Source organism: Daphnia magna, unplaced genomic scaffold, assembly GCF_020631705.1.
Source record: "Daphnia magna isolate NIES unplaced genomic scaffold, ASM2063170v1.1 Dm_contigs139, whole genome shotgun sequence".
NCBI lineage: Eukaryota > Metazoa > Arthropoda > Branchiopoda > Diplostraca > Daphniidae > Daphnia > Daphnia magna.
This window is the reverse complement of record NW_025533138.1, coordinates 192,947-213,897: the sequence shown is the minus strand read 5'-3', so window position 1 is coordinate 213,897 and position 20,951 is coordinate 192,947. Positions and strand designations below refer to the sequence as shown.

At 41.7% G+C, this 20,951-nt stretch overlaps 2 protein-coding genes and 1 pseudogene across 2 annotated transcripts; 2 read left to right on the top strand and 1 right to left on the bottom strand.

Annotated features, from left to right (window-relative positions):
* Positions 1–2,243: 2,243 nt before the first annotated feature.
* Positions 2,244–6,040, top strand: LOC123467053 (annotated as a pseudogene).
* A 5,358-nt stretch (positions 6,041–11,398) lies between these two features.
* LOC123467037 lies at positions 11,399–13,601 on the top strand. The gene is made up of 2 exons (XM_045167102.1): positions 11,399–12,198; positions 13,177–13,601. Exons 1-2 carry the CDS (start codon positions 11,610–11,612, stop codon positions 13,599–13,601), a joined length of 1,014 nt encoding a protein of 337 aa, XP_045023037.1. The 5' UTR covers positions 11,399–11,609.
* Positions 13,602–19,022: 5,421 nt separating this feature from the next.
* LOC116931569 lies at positions 19,023–20,157 on the bottom strand. The gene is made up of 3 exons (XM_032939166.2): positions 20,000–20,157; positions 19,685–19,819; positions 19,023–19,552 (listed from the first exon to the last, which is right to left on the bottom strand). The coding sequence occupies exons 1-3, from the start codon at positions 20,003–20,005 to the stop codon at positions 19,160–19,162; spliced, it is 534 nt and encodes a 177-aa protein (XP_032795057.2). The 5' UTR covers positions 20,006–20,157; the 3' UTR covers positions 19,023–19,159.
* Between the last annotated feature and the right edge of the window lie 794 nt (positions 20,158–20,951).

The following is a 20,951-nucleotide window of genomic DNA, read 5'->3' as shown; positions in this document are numbered from 1 at the left end:
TTCTGTTTCAACAACGAGCATCCATTGAGGAATCTTTCGATTCACAACTCACGTCCATCGTCTTCCTCTGGTATCAGAAACATGATCCCTTTTATCCTGTTTCTTTGTTTTATGTTTTTATTATGACTTTTTTTTGTTTGATTTAGTGGAGGTAAATTTTGTAGTTTAGTTCAATCATAACTTCATAGATGAACAGCCATCATTTTGTGTGGTTTCTATGGTATGCTGTAAACTAAGTTGGGATGTTTTGGCCAAGCGCAAACTGATTGCAACTGCCTCCTGTTCTTCTTTGAAAAAAAAAAACAAAACATTTGAACAGTTTTGTTTGGCCTGCTCGGCACAACAGCAAAGAAAAAAATTTCCGTCCACCATTCTGTCTTCTTTGCAAAGTCTTTTTAGTTCCAGTCTTTCACTTTTCTTTATGGGCGCACTGCACGTCTAGATGTACAGAATTTAAGCTACACGGAAATGGTACACGTGTACTATGTATGCGCATTACGAATGATTGACGAAAATGCCTCGATATTTGGCGTTTGAGCGCTATTATCTCCCCTCCCCGCCCTTTGGTTTCGTTCTGAATAAAGATGAGAGAATAAACCTCATCCACCAACTGTCTGCTCTTGTCTAACTTTTACATGTATAGACACTGTTACGCAAGCCATAAAAGTTGAGCTTTCAAAAGACTTGCAACATGCACAGATAGAAAGAAAAAGAGAGAGAGAGAGAGAAAGAAAAGAAAACAAACTTCTAACCCTTTCCTGGGTTACTTGCTCATAGCCAGTGTTCTACATATAGACCAAACGCATTAAAGTGAACGGAAATCGCGGTGGCCAACGGAAAAGGAGCGTTTGCCAATAATACAACGAGAAAAGCCAAACGAGTTGGTAGTCCCAATCGACGTTGACGTCATTATGAATACGTTAGCTTCACCTGACGGCTTCAGCTGCGCTGGACGACCGCGATAGTCGTCACGATTAATGTTCGTACATGCTGGTGAAATGAGTAGTCAAAAGAGGATGGCAGCAGCGACACTTGGCAATGCAGAGTCGCACAGTAGTTGTGTAACTGGTCTTCAGCCTTCAGCGACTCGCAACAAGCGATAAGGCATCGATCCAGCTGGCGTCGCGTGATGGCGTTCTAAGGTCAATACGAGTTCGCCCGTTTGAAAAGAAAGAAGGAAGGAAAAAAAAGAAAATAATATTTGAACGAGAAAACACAGTCACACGTAGATTAACGAGAAGGAAAAAGGGGGCTATTCTTCTTCTGTTGGCTGTCCTTTTTTTTATATTTTCGTTTCTCCTGAATGTAAACGGCACATACAAATATTCCATTGGCGCGGTTTTTCGTATTTCCAGAAAATGAAAAAATGAAATAAAAGGAGGACAAGGCGGACGATGCGGACGTCTTCGTCTGAACCAGCGAATCCATCAAATAAATCAAACAGTAAGAAAAGAAAAAAGGGGGGGAGACGGGAGGGGGAGTGAGTACATTTGATTTTGAATCATCAGTCAAACTGGCGTTTCATTGGTAGAAAATGCGAAATCGTGAGAATCTTTCAGAAATTTGTAACTCGAATTCTATTGGCTGCTATCTTTATAAATATAGGGCGCTCCTGGCAAAAATGATAATAAATTAAAACATTTTTCCTATTCTCTTTTTTAAATCAATACATCTGTCGACCTATTTTGGTCACTGACGCAAATCTACAAAAACAAAACAAAAACAAAACAAATTGAACAAACAATCAATGCGATTTGATCCGGCACTGAATTGATGCAACGATATGTTGGATTGCCGCCTAACTCGCAAACGCAAATAACAAATGAAAGAAAGAGGAGAAAAAAACAATAAAAATAAATAACAATACACAAAACTCCTGAAACATCAAACAACAAACTTACGAGAACGGCGGCGCTGGTAAAAGAAAGACTCTTCTCAACCGCGTCCTGATTGGGCAAAGGTAAACAGGTAAGGATCGCTTCCAAATGTCGTATAAACATCCGCCGCTGATTCTCAGGAAATGCCGTGGTCGGCACCGCGTCGATTTCACACAATGCATCATTTAGCAATGCTGATATGGTGGCAGTGAGAAGAAAAAGAAAAGGCAAGGGAAAATTCCTGATTTCAAAAAAACAAAACAAACAAAAACAACAAAATAAAAAAATTGACATCACGTTGGAAAAAGAGGAAACAAATAAAGGAGATATGTCGGAAAATGAGGTCACCATCAGATCCATGTCTATATGAGGGACAGGGACTGCTCACGTGATACCATCACCGACCGCGCTGAGAAGGGGCTACCGCCACCTGCCGGTCCTGATCCCGATCATATTTTTTGGCGGGTTGAGGCAATCGTCGTAATTGACGTGCCCTGCCTGGTCACGTGGGGGCACGGTGGACTGGTCGTCGGTTACATCATCATGGGAGCGTTCGCTTTCGCGGCCACCGACCAGAGACCGAAACAGCATGAGGATGGCGCGTCCGCGTACAAGCCATTCAGAATTACAGGAACATCACGCACCACCGAACGTTCTGTACTGAGCGATCAAACGAATCGGTATCCATTCGGCGGTAGCCAAACCGGCAAAATAGTTCAATTCACGCGAAGGCTATGACGGCAAAAAATTACGGTCAACTAAACGCGATCCCAACAGAACGGCTGCCAGATGCTGGCGGATACGCTGCAACAACGGGCGCTTGGTCCTTTTCGGTTTCTTCCTCTCTACTGTCTCACAGTCATCACAATCCATCGGTAAATAAAAACGAATTCTTTTCGCAACACGATAACGATAGCTTAACCGATTGGAGCACCACACGGGGCTCTTTACTGAACACTTTTCATGGCCGTACATTTTTTGTTTCTCCCTTCTTTTGTCACCCAAGGTTTCCTCGGGTTTCCTTTGGGTAGATCGATAAACAACAGTCGTGTTATGCTGACTGTCGCCAATTTTTCCAGAGATGATTTGAACCGTTGAGACAGAGAGGTCAGCTAAGTCATCCGTTCAACACGCGCTACACGAAACCCTTTTGATTTTGTTATGTTAAATATTAAACAGCTGATTCATCAAAACAGATTCCAGAGTCTACGAAGCCACACCCAACCGAAACAAACAAAAACAAAACTAAAATGCGTTTGGCTCTTATGAGGCTCGATCCAGTTCATTGGTTGATGAAGCCGGCCAGTGCTTGTTAAAAGAAGAACCAACGAGCTTGAAATGTCAAGGATCTCAATCAGGTCCAATTGGATAACAAGAAAGTGTCGTATTGTTGGTGTTGAAACGAAAGCTAGTCAGACTGTACAAGTGTCGTTAGAAATGGTTTCCAGCGTGCCTGTTGTAGGCGGTGGCAAATGGACGAACTTTGTCTACCAGGAAGTTCGTCCACGATCGAGTTGTTTACCACGGGGCTTCCTTTTGACACTTCTGTATAGCAACCACTCTACCGTGTAAATGCGTCCCTCGTTAGTTATTAATAGAAGTCGACGTAGAAAATTTCACACGGTCGATTGGGCAACAGAAACATTTGGGAAAGAGTTATCGAATAGTTGAACTTGATCAAACAAACCAAACAAGAAAACGAGTGAATGTATCAGGAAAATGTTGCCAGAAAATGTTGTCGCGGCGTTAAATAAAACAAAACAAAAAAGAATTAGCGATGACGAATGACATTTCACATAATTTTTATTTTTTTTTTTTGCATCTGATACTTGCGAGACCTATGACTCATCTGATGGACAGACGAGGACTCTTACAGTAGCTTCCAACTAGATGAAAGCAAACTCCTGATTATTTTCTTTTTTGTTAAAAAAAAAAAAATGCCATTCGATACAGAGTAGATAGGATTTCGAGAAATTCCTTTGCCGCTTTTTCGTGTGTGTGTGATGACACAAAAAGGGCGATACGGATGATCCTTGATCCTCTATGGGGTCACGCCTGTCTTGACGTTCAAGACTTGTGGAATACGGTAACTGTCTTTCTGGCGGCTTCTGACACGAACGTGCAACACGGAGATAAAAAAACCGGATAAATGAAACGCCAACATTTTTCAAAAGTAGAGTCCCCGCCGTCGACAATAGACTTGTCAGTTCAGCCAATAGCTATTCAATCGACCTTTGATGATACACGATCAATGGCTTATCATTATCAATGAGGCACATCAAAGTGCGTCAAGACTAGTAGTGCGTGATAGTCAATTTTGCTGCAGTCTTTACGCCATAATTTCAAATAGCCTGCGGCCCTTAAAAAAGAAAATGACACAAACCATCGATTTTGTTCGTCGCACGCCTTGCTGCTGGATCCATAACAAGCCAAATGTGCCGACAGAAACGCAGGTCACTAGGTATAATGCCTTTTCTTTTTCTTTTTTTTCTTCAACACAACACAAACAATTTGCGGTCAGCTCAACACGACCCGAAAAACCACATAATACTTCGAACCTGATATTTACGCTTTTGGTGTTAGTGGCTACTGAACACCTGTCCGACGGTGGTGGGAAGCTTCACCGTCCAATCAGCCCAAATTTTTTTGCACTGTTCTAGATGTTCCGTAGTTTCTCTTGGGCCTGCCTTCCTCCCCAACAACATGTCCAACCCTTCCTACAAAAAAGAGTAAGTAAGTGTTACACTTCACACGTCACGCACAACGTCCTGTGCTGGGTGACTTTGAAACCAAGGGAAAAAGAAGAAGGAAAGACAGCTGAGACTGTTTTTTTTTTTCTTTCTTCGTGGGGCTAGCAATCAGAAAACCGTGCAAGTGTGCGGGTTGAGAGAAACCGTCCCGGTTCCGAGTGACAATCAATTTATCGTCTGGCAGAGAGAGGCAGCAGAGCGAAATTCAGCGCACACGATTTTTCTCACTCTCTCTTTGACGCCGAAAGAAAAAGCAAAACAAACGAAAGGGAACGGAGTGTTCTGGCGTGTCGGTAGGATTTTTGCGGTGACGCTTAACATTTTTGTTTCTTCTCACTATACACACGCTATGTTTAAAACATCGCACACATACAGTGTGTATACAATAAGCACGGACACGCAGTTCTGATTGCCTTCGGCTGGGGTAGGAATAAATTCCTGCTCCAACGAAAGAAACAATACGGCTATTGAGCTAAGAAAAGACAAATGAATTAATTGGTCAATTGTTTGTCTTTGTATTGAAAAAAAAACGGTTAGGGTTACGGCAATGTTGCCCGCGGACTGTGATGGGCAAAATGGTGACGATCGTTTACGCAATGGTGGGCATGCCGCTGTTCCTGCTCTACGTCCTCAAACATGGGCGATTTCCTGGCCACGTGTTTCCGATGGGGTTACGTCAACCTGTGCAAGTGCACCTGTTTCAGTCGGTCTGTCCATCACGGCGCCCAGCGCGGAGCCAGGCGGTGGATTAGCCAACGATCGGGACCCGCCCGGCAAGATTTAATCCAGCAACAACAGCAATACGATCCCCGCCGCGTCTATCCATCAGCGGGCGAATAGGTGGCGCTGATTACGACATCGAATTGCAGCCAGGTGCGCCTTACGACGCTATCCATCACGTCGTTTCCGTCCATCCAGCTCATCAGCCAGCACCCTCAGCCGGGACTATCAGACGGCCACCGTGCCCATCACTATCTCGCTGACGGGTGATGGTGAGTTACATGGTCGGCGGCGCGGTCCTGTTCCAGCAATGGGAAACCGATTGGGACTACCTGGACGGCTCCTATTTCTGTTTCATCAGTTTGAGCACGACGGGCTTCGAGACTTGGTGCCCGGCGACAAGATAAACAGCTCGTCCGGCGTTGAACTGTCGCTCATTTTTTGCCCATGTACAATCATCATTGGCACTGGCATGTTCTCATCGCCATGTGTTTCAATCTGATGCAGGAGGAAGTCATCGCCAAAGTACGTAAACTCGGCCAACTTCTCGGCTGCATTAAACCTGGCGAAGAATAACACAAATTTATTTCATTTTTTAATTCTAAAATTATTGTCATTTTTCCTTCTTTACCCTTTTTTTCTTTTGTGCCATCTTTTGATTGTGTTCCTTTTTGAAATGTTCCATCATTCGATGAAAAAAATGTCCGAAATTACATCAATAAAAAAAGAGGAGATTGAATTAAACAAAAGAAAAACAATAACTTTAGTTTGTACCTGGGACTATCACAGTTGACACTTGGGATTATCAGCGGAGGGGCAAACGGCGCAAACGCGCCACCCGACGAATTCGCCCTCCGCCGTATTAGGTGCAAAGTAAAACATTCTCGGGCTTCAGTTATGACCGGATCGCCAAACCAAAGTCGACGACATCCGTTTTCTTTTTTGTTTTGTTATCTCCTTTTTCACATCCGTGTTGTCATCTGACTTCCGTTTTTCCCTGAAAAAAAAAAGTGAAAAAATTGTTTCATTCATTTTCGATCTTAAAAAGACATTTCACTCTCATTCTTTTATTGTGAAACAAAACCAAACAACAACAAAAAACTGTGAAAAATTGCCAAAGGCTTTTGTGCTGACGGGATTCCTTCTTTTGATGAGCTAATTCTAACTAATTTCTTCATCCCTATTGATGTAATCTTTAATCTCAGTGTCGGGAATGCGAAAAAGAAGAAACCGTCACGTCATCCTTTCCGTAGAGGTAAACTCAACATTTCCACGACAAATTATTAGAATTCTTTTTAATTAAATTTAATTTAATTTAAAAAAAATGTTTAAATGTTATCCGACTAGACATTTGAATAGCTCGTGAAATGGCGCTATTCTCTTTTTGCGTATGTGTGCAGACCCAAAGTCTGTACGTATCGAAAGAGAAACGCTTTTTCTTTTCTCTTTTTCAATTCGGCCATACTTAAGCTCTCTCGCCATGTACAGCCGCAATCGATGTACACACTCTGTCAATGTATTGAATTCACGCAGCTTACATGTCTTGCACTTTTCGTGAGAAAAGAAGCTTTAGGCGATATACACACACACACACATATACAAAAAGGGGGAACGGCAAGAAAGAGAAAATCCTCTGCATCCGTTTTCAATTGATACATCTATAGGATTTTATTTCGATGTACAAATCGATAATTCAATGATGTCTAGCCAATTTGTCTCTGATTTTCTTTTTCTTTTCGAAATCAAGTCCAAACAGGGGGAAATAAAAGAAGTGCAGAGACATTAAAGTTTACGTCGACACGCGGCCCCAGGCCAAGACAATTGACAAACTTTGGTGTTATTTCTAATTGTAGACAAATAACGAGACGAGCAGCAGTCTCAACAGATAGACTCTAAAATAACATGCCAACACCCACACACACGTGCGTGTGTAATAAATCCAATCAGGCCGACGACAGGGTAGCTCCTTGTGTTTGCAGTCGACCATTGGGGTCAATAGAAATACAACGGCAACCATACTGAAGCGGCAATGATGATATCTTTATTAACTCAATGGCGGGTCGTAAAAACATGGCCAGACATGTACCCATATCTAATGAAAAGTCTCAACTGCGTAATCGATTGACTATAAAACTATGCAGTTTTTTTTTATATGGGAGCGTTAAAACCACTAGACGCATAGAGGGATTGATGATGGGGGAGGGACGATGTTGGCAGTGCATAGAGAAGTCTATGGGCTATTTGCGAACGCGTGACTGCCAAACCGCCAGTATAAATAATCGTCGCAATATTTGCGTGTGTGTGTGTGTGTTAGGAAGAAGAGGTACATCTCAAGGGACATCCTCCTACACCCTTCTTAGAGCTGTTGATGCTTAAGACTTTAGAAGGATTTTCACGAGATTTGAGAGAAAAGTCCCGCATTTCACGAAATCCCGCTTCGATCAAATAGGAAAAAAGTGAATATTTGAATAAAATAAAATAAAATAAAATCTTTTAATGTTAAGAATTTTAATAAGCGCACAAAGAGATTTCCCGAGTCAAGAGACCAACAAAAAATCAAATAAATTCGCTGGCGGGAGCTTGTTATGTTTTGCGCCAAAAAATTGGAAAGTTCTTCTTTTCATAGATTGAACAAAGTCAAAAATACAAAGAAAAAAAAAAGGAAGAGAATTCAACACCTGACTTATATTCCCCCTTATGTGTGTGTGTGTATGTGTGCGCTAGCAAACCATCGTTTCCTCGTTGTTTTCTCGAGTTCGCAATTTCGTTTTGATTTTGTTGGTTCAGAGTTTTAGCCAATAAGCAGCCCCGTGATGGATTGACATGACAAACTTTTTCCATAGTTCAAGTCAGTAGGCTATACACAAATATATCTATATCTATACGATAGAAAAATGGCTTGCCTTTTATGTTACATTATTAAAAAATTGCGCCCGTAATGCTTACGTTATACACCGTATCGATTTTGTTTTCTTCCTTCTTTTTCCGACTGATTCTGCGTGCGCGGGATTCCGAAGAGCCTCTATTGGACAATGGGCAACTGTTCTGTAGGCTTCGTTCAATAACAATCGGAATAACAAGAACAAAAGGCAATTGGAGTGCCCTGTTTCTCCCTCTACATTACAAGAGAGAAACCAAACAACAGCTCGAATGTAGGCCTTCGCTTGTGTTTCATTCAATAAGTATCACATGCATTTCAAATAATAGCTTAGAGTCTTAGAGCCTTGGACAGCGAGAAGCTGATCCTCCCCCCCCCCGTCTATTCTTTAGTTTCAATATTTAAAAAAACAAACAAACATCAAGTGAGCTATGATGTCAATTAATTATGAGCAAGTCGCGAGAGCAAACGCATCGAAAATGGGAAAGGAAACGAAATGGCGTATCCTAGCGCCACTCAGTGGCGGGCAATGATTTTATTTCTTCAACAATCGTTGCCCTTTCATCAAAAGATCGCTGAAGACGAGTCCTAGGGAGAGAGAGAAAAAATATATTGCCTAGTTCCGTTATTGCGCTCAGTTTCCGATACATTTCCTCTATAGTTTCGCTTTTGTTTTTTTCCAGCGTTGCACGTACACAGGAGCGGAAAGGGAACCGGTTTCGTCAACCGGTGACGGATGCGACCCAAAAATATACAAGAAAAAAATAATAAATGCTTCTTTTTTGTTGTTGATGTTATTTGAAGATGGTTGCGCGCCCAACTATTAAATGAAATGGCTCGTAAAAAAAAAAAGGTTTCCTTCCACTTCCTGAGCACTTGTTATCCCGCTGCTGTTGATTATTGATTTATTTCACTTTGATTCTACATTGGCGTAGTCCATACTGTATTTTTAGATATCTTTTCTTTTTCTTTATCTTTATAGTTTACGCTATTTATCTTTTTTTTTTCTTTGCTTGGCAAACATCTGCTTCCGCCATCTTTTTTTTTCTCTTCTGAACATAAACGGCTTTCTACCCTATGGAAATCTTTACGCAACTGTTTTCTTTTTTCCCCTTTCTGCAATTGAAAAAAAAAAAATAATAAAAAATAACGTGGATGTGGTAGGAGAATATTTAAGGATATGTAAATTTGTGGGGGGGGGGGATGGTGACTAACCAAAGCAGCGCTATTATGCTCGAAAGATTATGTCGTGATTGAACTGCTCTTTGCGCGTCATCTATCGTCACATTTTCCCGACAGATAAGCTGATCCTTCTTTACGGTTAGAACGGTAATATGTGAGCTTTTAACAGAAGCGCAAAACGATTTACGACAACATTCTTCACGTAGAAAACAAAAACAGCGTGTCAAATGTTCAACAAAATCGCTCAATTATTCAGCGGTTAGGCAATTCAAAAATGCTCCTCCTTATCCCCCCCTCACCCCACCGCAATGTCTTTAAGTATCGCGCAAAACAAATTTCGGCGAAAACTAGATCCCAAATGCAAAAATTATTTACTGCTCTATATTCCGATAGAGTATAGTACTATATATAACAATATTTGATGCATTAATACGTGCGCATCTACACACACAACAAAAGGTTAAATACGGCCGGATAAATGTTGCCGATCGCCGAATAAAAAAGGAAAGAAAAAGAGCGACCAGTCTGTTACATATAGCTTTCCTTCCGGCTGATTCTCGGGGTCCGGTCCAGAACTATTCACATAAAATAAAAAAAAGGGGGGGGGGGAGAGAAAACGGCCGCAAATGATTGAGGCATCAACGTTTCGCATCGTTAAACACGTATGAAGAAGAAAGGAGCAGAAGTTTTATTTCAAAGGCAACATGACGCTCGACACAAGCGAGCACAATCTAATATATATCCGATATATATATATATAACACATGCTAATATATAAGTTTTTAGTATGTGAGTGGTCTTTTTCTTTTTTTTTTCTTGGCTTTGAATTTTTCCTTTAGATATATAGCCTTTTTCGGCTGACTGTAGTAATAAAAATAAAAATAAAGGGATGGGAAGAGGGTGGGGCGCATTTCTATACATTCCTCTCTTTCGCTATTCATCATTTGCCTTAATCTATATGCTGGTAAGAGTCTTATGTGACGCATATGTACTCACTGCAATAATTCCACAATCAATCAAAAGAAAAAGAAAAAGAAAAAAGGAAAAAAAAAAGGGCTAGGGAGGATGTGTCTATATCGCGGCTCAAGTCGATAAAATAGCCGCAGGGGAAGAGCTTTTTATTACATTTGCCCGTGTTTGCCGTGGCTGACAAATCGCCTAATGAACGACACACGACCCGAAAAATGAATAATAATAATAATTTGATTTTTCAACGTGCCTTTTCTTTCGTTCATTGAAGAGAGGATTAATGACGTGGATAAATCAAGAGTCTCATTGTATACGTCCGCAACGCGTCTACAAAACACAAACAAAAAAACATGAATAATGATTTGTTGACGTTTTAGACGCACGTTTCTATTTTGAATAGAGCGCCTTTGCAGCACCTGCTACGCTGCCATTTCAATCAAATAACAATTTCAACACATTCAAAATGAATTTTGCCCCCGCCCCCTACCCCCGAATATTTACAGATACAAGTCCATTTCTACAGGATTTGCGGAGTCAGCATAACGGCCATCCGCACAATCCGGTAGAAAAAGAAAAAAATATCGATCGTGCTGATGATGCGCCACCATCGTGAAACTGTCGCCTACACAGCGATGATGCCGCTCGTCAATTCGTATCGATGATCATCGCTCTTTTTTTTTTCTATCATGCGTCCTTGATGTGTTACATCGTATGTAACTCGATCCAGCGGAACTGTTGCCCGGATCGTTCTTCTTCAACCCACAAATGCTCAATAGGTTTTCACGTGCATTCGTAGATTGTATAGTGGCGAGGTGCATAGCTGGGGCTACTCAACAACGACTCACTTGCGCACGTCACTTTAGATAATTGGGTTATCTCTGAGCGCCACTTTGCGCATACGAATAGCCTAGAGCTTTCCATTTCAATGATTGCGCGGATGTTTGCGGAACAGACAACAACAACAACAACAACAACAAAATAGGGACGGGGGATCTTGCCGGATGTTCAGACAGTGACAAGTTTGTGTTGTTTGTTATCGTCGCGGATTCAACGTCTGTGACTGACAATCCATTTAACGACATACTACACACACACACACACACAATTCTAACGTTCAATTTCAATAGGAAAATAAGGGGGAAGGAAGGGGGCGGGGTAATCGATTTTTTGTCTCCAAATTAAAGGCCGATTTTCTGCAGAAGATGCTGGGCGGATGATTGGGCCGCAGCCGAAATGAGTTCCGATTTCGAGATTGACAACAGCGCAGGCCAAACAGGTGCGACGGGGCTCAATCATAATCAATGGAACGTCGTGGCCGGCGACTCGTCGTCGGATGCTCAACACTTGCGATCGGGTCGATCGACGCAACAGCCATGCAGTTGCTGCACCCGTTGCTGGACAACCGGCTGCACGTGGCTGACGTCTGCGCTGGGCGTGTCGCTCCTATTATTCGTCTACCTGATAACGGGAGCCGTCATGTTCATGGTGCTGGGCAATCACGAAACGATGGCGTCATCCGATCATTCGAGAGCCCAGACGACTGGACACGTCCGCCCTGGACACCACCACCACGCCGATCCTGACGCTCGTCTGCTAGGACAAAACAATGGCGACGGTCGATCGGCTGTGGTCCATCACAGAGGATTTGAATATCCTGTACAGGGACAATTGGACGCATTTGGCCAGGGTCGAAATGCGGCATTACCAGGATCAAATAGTGCGCACCTTGCGGCAAATCATGCTGGAAGAACGCTATTCCTTCCGGCAAACGTGGACCTTCCCATGTCCCTGCTCTACGCTCTGACGCTCATCACTACCATCGGTAAAAAAATTCTTCAATTCTCTTTTTTTTTATTGATTTCCTTTTGCTTCCGGATTCATTTTTTTAAAATCGCCCGACTGCAATTTTCGTATTCAACTTGCGTCCGAGATTTCGTTCGTCCAGGGTGCAAAAAAAAAAAATCCTTCGGCTATACTGAACGTAAGCAAATCAAATAGAAATCGATGGTGCATTGCTAACGTGCCTAGCGGCTGTGAGATGGATCGGACCCCGCATTGGCGTCAATGTATCAAAATCCCCGTTGGGGATTTGCTTTCAGTAAAAAGGAGAAATCGGGAACTGTATCTACTAGAGTGGATTTGTCTATCTCATGCGTCTGCCGACCCTTTTGAATTGGCTCTTTATCTTTGTTGTTGTTGTTTTGTTTTTTTCTCTTTGACGCTGCGGACTGTATCAGAACAAACAGCCACCCGACATTGGCGGAAGGAAAGAATAAAAATGTATATCTAAATAATCCGAAAAGAAATTTCTCCGGGAGGGGTGGGGGGGCATCGTTATTCACACCCGAACGATATTTTGTCAGAATCGATTCGCACGTTCGTGTGTTTATATCAGAAAGAGCTTTTCGTTGTTCGTCCTTCTATTCTTTCATTTGTTTGTTACGTCCTTTTTTTTTTTCTTTCTTACTGATCCTATACACGCAGCAAACTCCTACAGACGGCAGGGGGTTGGGGGGGGGGGGATGTGATCCATGACGACTTATTGGTATTAGAGCGACTTAGTCCTTTTTAATTTTTTGCTATCAACGGTCAGCCCCACAAAAGCCAATAAGTCGCCATGTTTTTTTTGTTTTTTCGGCTACGATCCAATAAAAAGAAACATTTTCTCGGGACTTTGCGGTGTCATCAAAATAAAGCCGAGGGCTAACAAGACTTTTAGCGTTAAATTATCTCCGCTCAACAACTTATGAGATTTATTATCAAAATTTTCAAAAAAAAAAAAATAAAAAAACAATTCCAGGATACGGATTTTACACGCCGACTACTGTGCTGGCCAGGAGTTTGACGACTGGCTATTCTTTACTGGGCATTCCGCTTTTCCTGCTTTACTTGTCTGTGGTCGGTGAACGGCTGGCCAGGATTATCAATCGAATGACGTTGTCGTGTTGTTGCTGCTGCAACGACAACGTTGCCGGACCGGCAGGCGACGATGAAGAAGACGAAGAAAATGGAAACGGCCGTCCTGGTCGGCGGAGGCTCGGCGCCTATCGACAGTACAGTGACGTCACGCTGGCCCTGCAGCCCGTGTCGTTGCGGGGGAGCCGGAAGCAACGGCCATGTTTCCCAGCAAGAGACGGCCTCTTCTTCGGCAACCGTCCAGCAGCCCTTCAAAAGCGACGCAATCATAGCCGGCAGGCATTTAAGCGCTTCCATCGGCTGCTCTAACTCATCGGATACGACTCAAGTGCCTCTGCTGGTCTGCGCTGGACTGTTGGCCGTCTTCGTCGGTCTGGCCAGCTTCCTCCTAGTTTTATTCGAACCGCAGCTCGGCTTCTTTGGCAGCCTCCATTTGACCATCAACCTGCTGATGACGTTGGGATTCGCCGGCAATTTACTGCCGGGCATGAGCGCCGAAACGGCCGCGTCAATCGAAGGAGGAGGAGCGGGAGCGGGAGGAGGTGGTAACCATCGCGACGACAAGAGTCAGGCCGTCGGATCGCAAATTTCGCTCGTTATCGTCGCCTGTCTCATTCTGGTGGGCACGACCCTCTTGTCGTCTTCTTTCAGCGTCCTCATGGATAACCTCAGTCTGGCCAGATCGCCAGGTGGCAGCACCGCAGACGGCGCTAGTTCGAGAGAAGCCAGGCCGGCGCCCAATTCCGCCACTTGCTATCACCACATGCCCTCTCCCAATCGACAATTTTCATAGATTATGTGCCGGCCCCTCCTCCCCAAACCCCCTTCTACCTTTTACAAAAGCTGAAAAATTGTGTAAATAATGTTGGACCATCTTCCAAAAATTGCTTTATACTCATTTAACGACTGTGTGTTGGAAGATGAAAGTTTCTATCGATGTGTTTTGTATCATATTGGAAAGTGAAGATGGTGTTAATAAATGAGAACGTAATCCATCGTCAATTACTTAAACGCGACACCGAAATCCGCCAGACGATTGCACGTCAGGATTAACACGTAAAAGATGATTGCGCGTCCGGTGAAGATAAATGAAATTGCGAATCGCTCGTTAGCGTCATTCGTAAATAAAACATTTGGGGCGGCGGGAGAGCTAATGATCAATGGCAATGGCTAAAATCATAGCCGGAAATTTAAATCGATAATGGCAAGAAAAAAATAGTTACAAACGAGAGAAGAGAAGCCGATGCGATGGGCGAGCCGAAATAATGGAAAACAAGTTTCTAATTCCCAAAGCAAATTGGTTTTTAACGAGAGAAAGCCATTTAAGACGTATGCAAAACAGGTAAGCTTAAAAACAAATAGAAAAACAAAAATCAAATGAAAACGTTATCGCAATGATCGAGAATAATGAAATAAATATCATTTGAAAATGGAGCAAGGGGCTGCACGAGTTGGAACGTTCCCGACAGGTTGGAAGCTGAACGGATGCTCGCCTTACATCTTACAATTATCTTTGATTTCACGAGTTTTGAATCCATCGTTTAATTACGGTTTTAGACTGCGAAACAGGAGGGCGTCAAGTCGCATGCGTCTCGTGTCAAGGAATCCAATTTAATAAAGCCGCATTCTTTTTTTTTTCTTTCTAATTGCAGATGAAAAAAAAAGATGATTCATTTTATTAGATCTACATTTCTCTTCAGCAGGCCGTCTCAGGCGATATTAGATTTCACACCATATGGCGAGTGGTGTCGAGAGAAAAATCTCAAATCGAAATAATAAGAATATTCCCCCCCGCCCGGGCTCGATCCATCAGCTTGTGTGACGGTTTGAAATCAAAAGACCATCAATCCAATTTTCCAATGTCCATTAAAGTGAATTTTGAAACGTTTTAAAGTGGATATTTTTTGCTGTTGAATAAATTCGTAAGTGTTTAAAAAAGTACATATATTATAATAATAAATAAAATGCTGATGATTTTGGGAAGAAAAAGCCCCGAAATGGGACAAGATCCAAGTTAAGACGTAAAAACAACTCGGCATAGAGGAAAACAACAGTACACCCGAATATGTTTTCAAACTATCGGGCAAAACAGAATTAATGGTGAACTGTTCGTCCCGGTTCGCCCTACCGCAAGACCCTGCGCAGAAAAACAAAATGGCCGCTTTTCTTTTCAAACAATAAATTTTGTCCTTCCAACTCGTCAGAGATGACAATAAAAAACATTCAACAAACGGTAGACAGTTGGATGTGCCATCGGCATTGTCTTCCTTTAAGCTCTGAAAAGCCTCAGCCCTCCCCCCCCCCCAAAAAAAAAAAAACATATGAAGGAAAAATATAATGAGGTCTACAAGTTTTCGACGTGATATGACAAAAATGGCCGATCGATAAGTCAAACCGCTTAGTATTGCACTCCATTACATGGGGCGCACGAAAGAAAAAGAAATAGCATTAACCGTATTGTTGATGTACTCTTGTCAAGATAGCAGAGAAATATTGATATATAGAAAGAGAGAGAGAGACCTGGTTATTGGGGAATATAAAACAAAAAACAAAAAAAAGAGGAAATAATAAGAATAATCAAGCATCCAGTGCGGAAGGAAGACCCGACAGGGCGGAGCAAATTGAATCAATCGTCAGGAGATGCTGCATAAGAATTGCAATCAAATCAAATAAATGGAAAGAAAAAGGAGAGAAAAAAGCACCGATGAAAATGATGAGAAAACCAAAATGGAAGGCAACTGACGCACAAATAGATCCAAGAACTCAAGTGAATGTCGGAAGACATCAACAACAAAAATGGCGCGTAACGAAAATCTGTCACCCCTTTCTTTATCAATTTTCTTGAGAAACAAACCACGTGGATTTTTTTGCCCTTGACACATTGTAGGTTTAACAAAAACACACGAGTCGTTTGTTGTTTCTTTTGTTTAAGAATTTGTAACTGAACAAGACAAATCTGGATTGAGCGTTTTCCAACTAAAATGAGTCAGCAAAATCCGATAGCAAAGATTTGTCCTTGTCGTTTGAATTGAAAGGCAATTTTGATGGCGAAAATCTTTTAAAAAACAGTCAAGGGGTGAAGGAAGTATCATAAAATTCTTACTATTATTTTTGTTGAGCTCGACGAATCCATTCTGGACACGTTGCTGTTGTTTGAAAAAGAAGGGGGGGCACCGATTTTGCAGCCATCCAGACCTTAGCACACCACCACGAGGTTTAAAAAAAGAAAGTAATTGTCTACCACCAAATGAAGAGCAGACGACAATAGCAATTTCCCTCCAAAACAACATTGCCTATTTAGTTTTATTCGTCCAATTTTGTTTTTTTGTTTTTTTGTGTGTAAAAAAAAAGAAAAAGACAATGACTCAAACGATATGATAATCCGATGCGAACAGCAAATGGATTGGATTTTTACTGCTCTATAAAAAAAAAAAAATATCCCCTCCCACTTTTATTGGAAATATCCATTTTACGTTAGAGCTCCTTCTGTTTCCCTTCGGATGGAAACACAACCGGCTGATGCGGAAGAAGGCGTGGGATTGTTTGAATATTTCAAACGAATGTTTTATACTGTATATGCTAGACAGCTAACAGGCTATCCTTTTCATTTCTATTCCAGTTTGACCTTTTAAGCCTTTTTTTTCGAACTAAACAAAAAGATCGAGGAAGATCAAAAGGCATCACGAAAGTATTTGTTGTGCACATAAATAAATCTAAACTGATCACGTGAATAATCCTGGCCGAAGAACATAGGCAGAAATGTTTACACACACACACACAGATCCTCTGTCTAATACTCGAATATTTAAGGGAATTTCCCAGAATGTGAATGACGTGTAACTCGGCTAAACTTGCAGACGATACAACAACACCCACGCCCCCCCCCCATCCCAGGAAAAAAAACTGCAACACATCAAAGAACAACTAAGAAAAATATCCAATCCGATTATTGTGATTTTGACATGGGGAAAACAGGTCGATAAAAAATGCCCGAGGTGTTTTGATGGGAAATGCGTCAGGTGCGTTCAATCTATTTTTAATTCGCTGTAGACTATACGTTCCGTTGTAACAGATATATATATATAAGGACGATCCACCCGTAGGGGCCATCCACTTCTTGATGCGCGAGGGGATCCACCTCTAACCTTATTATAACGCAACACACAGCACACGTATACGTATATACACGTACTATAGAATGATGGTTTATATATTGATCCGTTCACTAAGCGAAAACGCCGAGGTTCATGTACATATACGCGGTAATGATGGCGAGAATAAATCTTTGGCATTATTGAGCCAGACAAGCGTGAAAGACTGAGTGGCTACTATATGGCATGTATATACAAGAGAGAGAGAGAATACGAACATTTTTATTTTCCGTGGCGAAGCGGGGATAGGTTCGAGTGACACGCCCTGTTAAACTTTTGACGGTGCAAAAAAAAACGTGGGTGTGGTATTTCTTTATTTTTATTTTATTTTATTTTTATTTTGTTGAGAGAAGCACAAGTGTGTGTGCTGGACGTCGATTATGTCCATTCAGTTGACTGGCCCCTGGATGAAAGGCGTGGCATTTTTTTAACGAATAAAGGGATTTTAAATTTGAAAGGAGCAAAAATGAAAACAAAACCAAAAAAAGGGACGTACATTTTCTGAATGATAAACAACAATCGACGGGGAAAAGTCGATAAAAAAAAAAGTGAATGACAGGTGAGAGCGAGTGGTATCACGCCGCTATTTGTATAATAAAAAATCGATGTAGGTCAAACATTCGATCTTCTAATGTTGACTAGAAAAATACTAAATTATTATTCTTGTCGTCGCTTTTAGAAAAGATGTTGAAGAAATTCACGGAATCGCTTTTGAACGGAAAATGCAGACGTCAATTCCCGCGTGAGACCACGCCTTGAGAGCGCGGCAATGGCAAACGGTTCGTGCGCTTTATTTCTGTTGCATGTAACGAGATCTGCCGTCAACGGGCGGGGTTGTCGGCGATTCCCTTTAGGCTCAGCCCCACATTTAAAACAGCATAGATTTATCAAGAAAAAAGGAGAATTGAAACTGTTGTTCAACACACACACAGAGAGAGAGAGAGAGAGAGCAGAGTTTCATTTGGAAAGTGTACGTCCCTTTCAAAGAGAAAACAAATGACGAATAGATTTTCTCTCAATTTTCTATAACTTAGACACACACAACAAAAAAATGAATTTACTCATCATGAATAAATGGCGTGCTGTTTTCGAGCCTAAAGGCATAGTTGCATATCAAAGCGATAATCGTTACATCCACCGATCACGTCAAGCGATCGTCTGTTATACGAAGACGATTATCCTTTTTGAAGGTTCTGCCATCGGAAATAGGAGTCAAAGAGCTTTTTGATAAATAACTAAGTCAAGCGATGTGACTTTTGACTGGAGTCATGTCAGACAAGCAATTTTGTTATTTTTCCCTTTCGATGATGTTTATAAGGAGTTTGATCCAAAGGGAGGGAGCGTCGCTTGGTGTCATATCGAGTCGACAATTCCGTCCATCGGGCCTCGGCGTTTTGTCACGCGGATTGTGTATATAACATGACGTTTTCTTTACATATACGATCTGCTATTTCAGAGCAGCAATTTTATTATACGACGAATCAACAAAACTTTTGTCGGGGCTCGTCCACTTGACGTGGATCTAGCAGGACATCCATAATCGTTTTCCTGGTGGATATAGGATCGACATCCAACAAAAAACCTTTTAAAAATTTGTATTTTTTGTTGTTGTTGTTGCTTTCTATAACTACACGTTTTATTTATACATCCGGAATAAGAACCAGATTGTTAGTCTAAAGCCAACGTTTTTCTTTTGTTGATTTCGGTCACTGCATTTTAGTCATTTTTCGGGTAGGAAGGAGCGTCCTGATTGTACGTCGCTCCGCCTTTGTACGTGGGGTAGGTTGGAGCAGAACGATAGGAAGGTGTGGTAGGGTAGTAAAGGGTTCTACTGGGGTAGGAAGGAGCGTCGTTATTATGTTGGACTTCACGCTTATACTTGGCGTAGGACGGAGCACTGGGGTACTTGATGTCTTCGTATTTAACGTCAGCGACATAACCATAACCGTCGTCCTTGTAATTGACCATCTGGTGACGGCCGTCTGGCAAATTGACGTAATAGGAACCCGATACTTTCTTGCCATCAGTTTTCTCTTCCTGCTGACCAAACAGATTGTAAGACGGCTCATCTCTGATGTGATAACCAAACGAATAAGGCTCTCCCGTTTGCTATACAGAAGGGACATAAATATAGCAAGACAAAATGAAAAGCAACAATCAATCAGCAAAAATAGGACAAAACCTGGGATTAGAAAGTGACACTTGAATCGACCCGAACAAATACTGTTGGACAATACTTACTTCCTCAGATGATTTATCTGATGAATGCGCAGAATCACCCGGAGAAGGATATGATGGATAAGGCTTGGCTTCATATCCAGTTGCTTGAATTTGAACGATCAGGGTGACAGCCATCAAACCGGAGACCATTAAAACCTGTTTTGTTTTTGTTTTTGTTTTTTGTTAGAGAAAATGTATATAGGGGAAAGGTGAATTATTGCAGTCACACATAAGGTGTCGTAATCAATCAGTCGTGTGCAATGGGTTAAAAAAGTATGGCGGTGCATTGTGTTTGACTTTCTAAAATATAACCAAAAAAACAAACAAAAGAATTACCTTCATTTTTGTATTTTTGTCGTAGTGGATTCGGTTTGGAAGTAGACGATAAAATGATGGTCCAATCTATCGAAAATCCGCGTCTTTATATATCCAACTGCCACATCAGCATTTGGATGCGAAACATGCAAACATTGCGGATGAATCGGAGGCACGTTCATCTCATTAAAAGAAATCAATCGCACGTACGTTCGTTATCAGCGATATCGTTATTCCGCACCACCTTTTTAAAAATCAAATATCAAGGTCGAGCATATCACGTGAAAATATAAGCATAGAAAGGAGGGAAAGAAAAAAACAGCATACATTCACCAATACAATTTTAAATTCACATCTAATGGATCGATTGTATGCAAATGCCAGGTTGCAAAAATCCTGTTTTCGTCACGACTTTTCACCTCTGCACTGTGTGTCATTCAGTACAATTGGGCATCGAAGTCGGATATATATATGCGCAGCGTGTACGTGGAACTAATAGAGCTCCTCTCCTCTTTGTGTAATGGAACACCAATTCATCACGAACTGATTGCGTCGTCTATTGTAAATATATACAGTGCGTGTATATTTGCTGAGTGACAGTAAATGTATATAGACACAACATCGCCTTCTATTGTTTTCGTTATAGCCGCTTCTTGGTAGCTACTGCACGAACTGCATCACTTAATCAAGAAAGTTGGCAAGTCGTTAGTCACTTTTCAAAGTTGGAACATTCTCCGGCCATTGTGTGTGCTGTGTGTGTGTTGCCGAAACTGTCAATTTTCGGGCTATAACAAAACAAGACGCTTTCTTTTTTCTTTCTTTCTTTTACCTGTTTTATACTTATATAGCGCATCATTGCATAGCAAAGAAGAAAAACGATGTGTAAGAGTATTTGCGTGTGTGACAACATCAGCGGCGTTAATTAAATATATCGAGCATGGAAGGGCGTATACGTAATTATAGGCGGATATAT

What these genes read in the sequence shown, in the direction of transcription:
- LOC123467037 (XM_045167102.1), top strand. Translation starts at nt 11,610, where the DNA reads ATGAGTTCCGATTTCGAGATTGACAACAGCGCAGGCCAAACAGGTGCG. An exon ending in GACGCTCATCACTACCATCG is followed by an intron (nt 12,199 to 13,176) that starts GTAAAAAAATTC and finishes AAACAATTCCAG; the next exon opens with GATACGGATTTTACACGCCG.
- LOC116931569 (XM_032939166.2), bottom strand. An exon ending in CAGATAAATCATCTGAGGAA is followed by an intron (nt 19,553 to 19,684) that starts GTAAGTATTGTC and finishes CCTTCTGTATAG; the next exon opens with CAAACGGGAGAGCCTTATTC.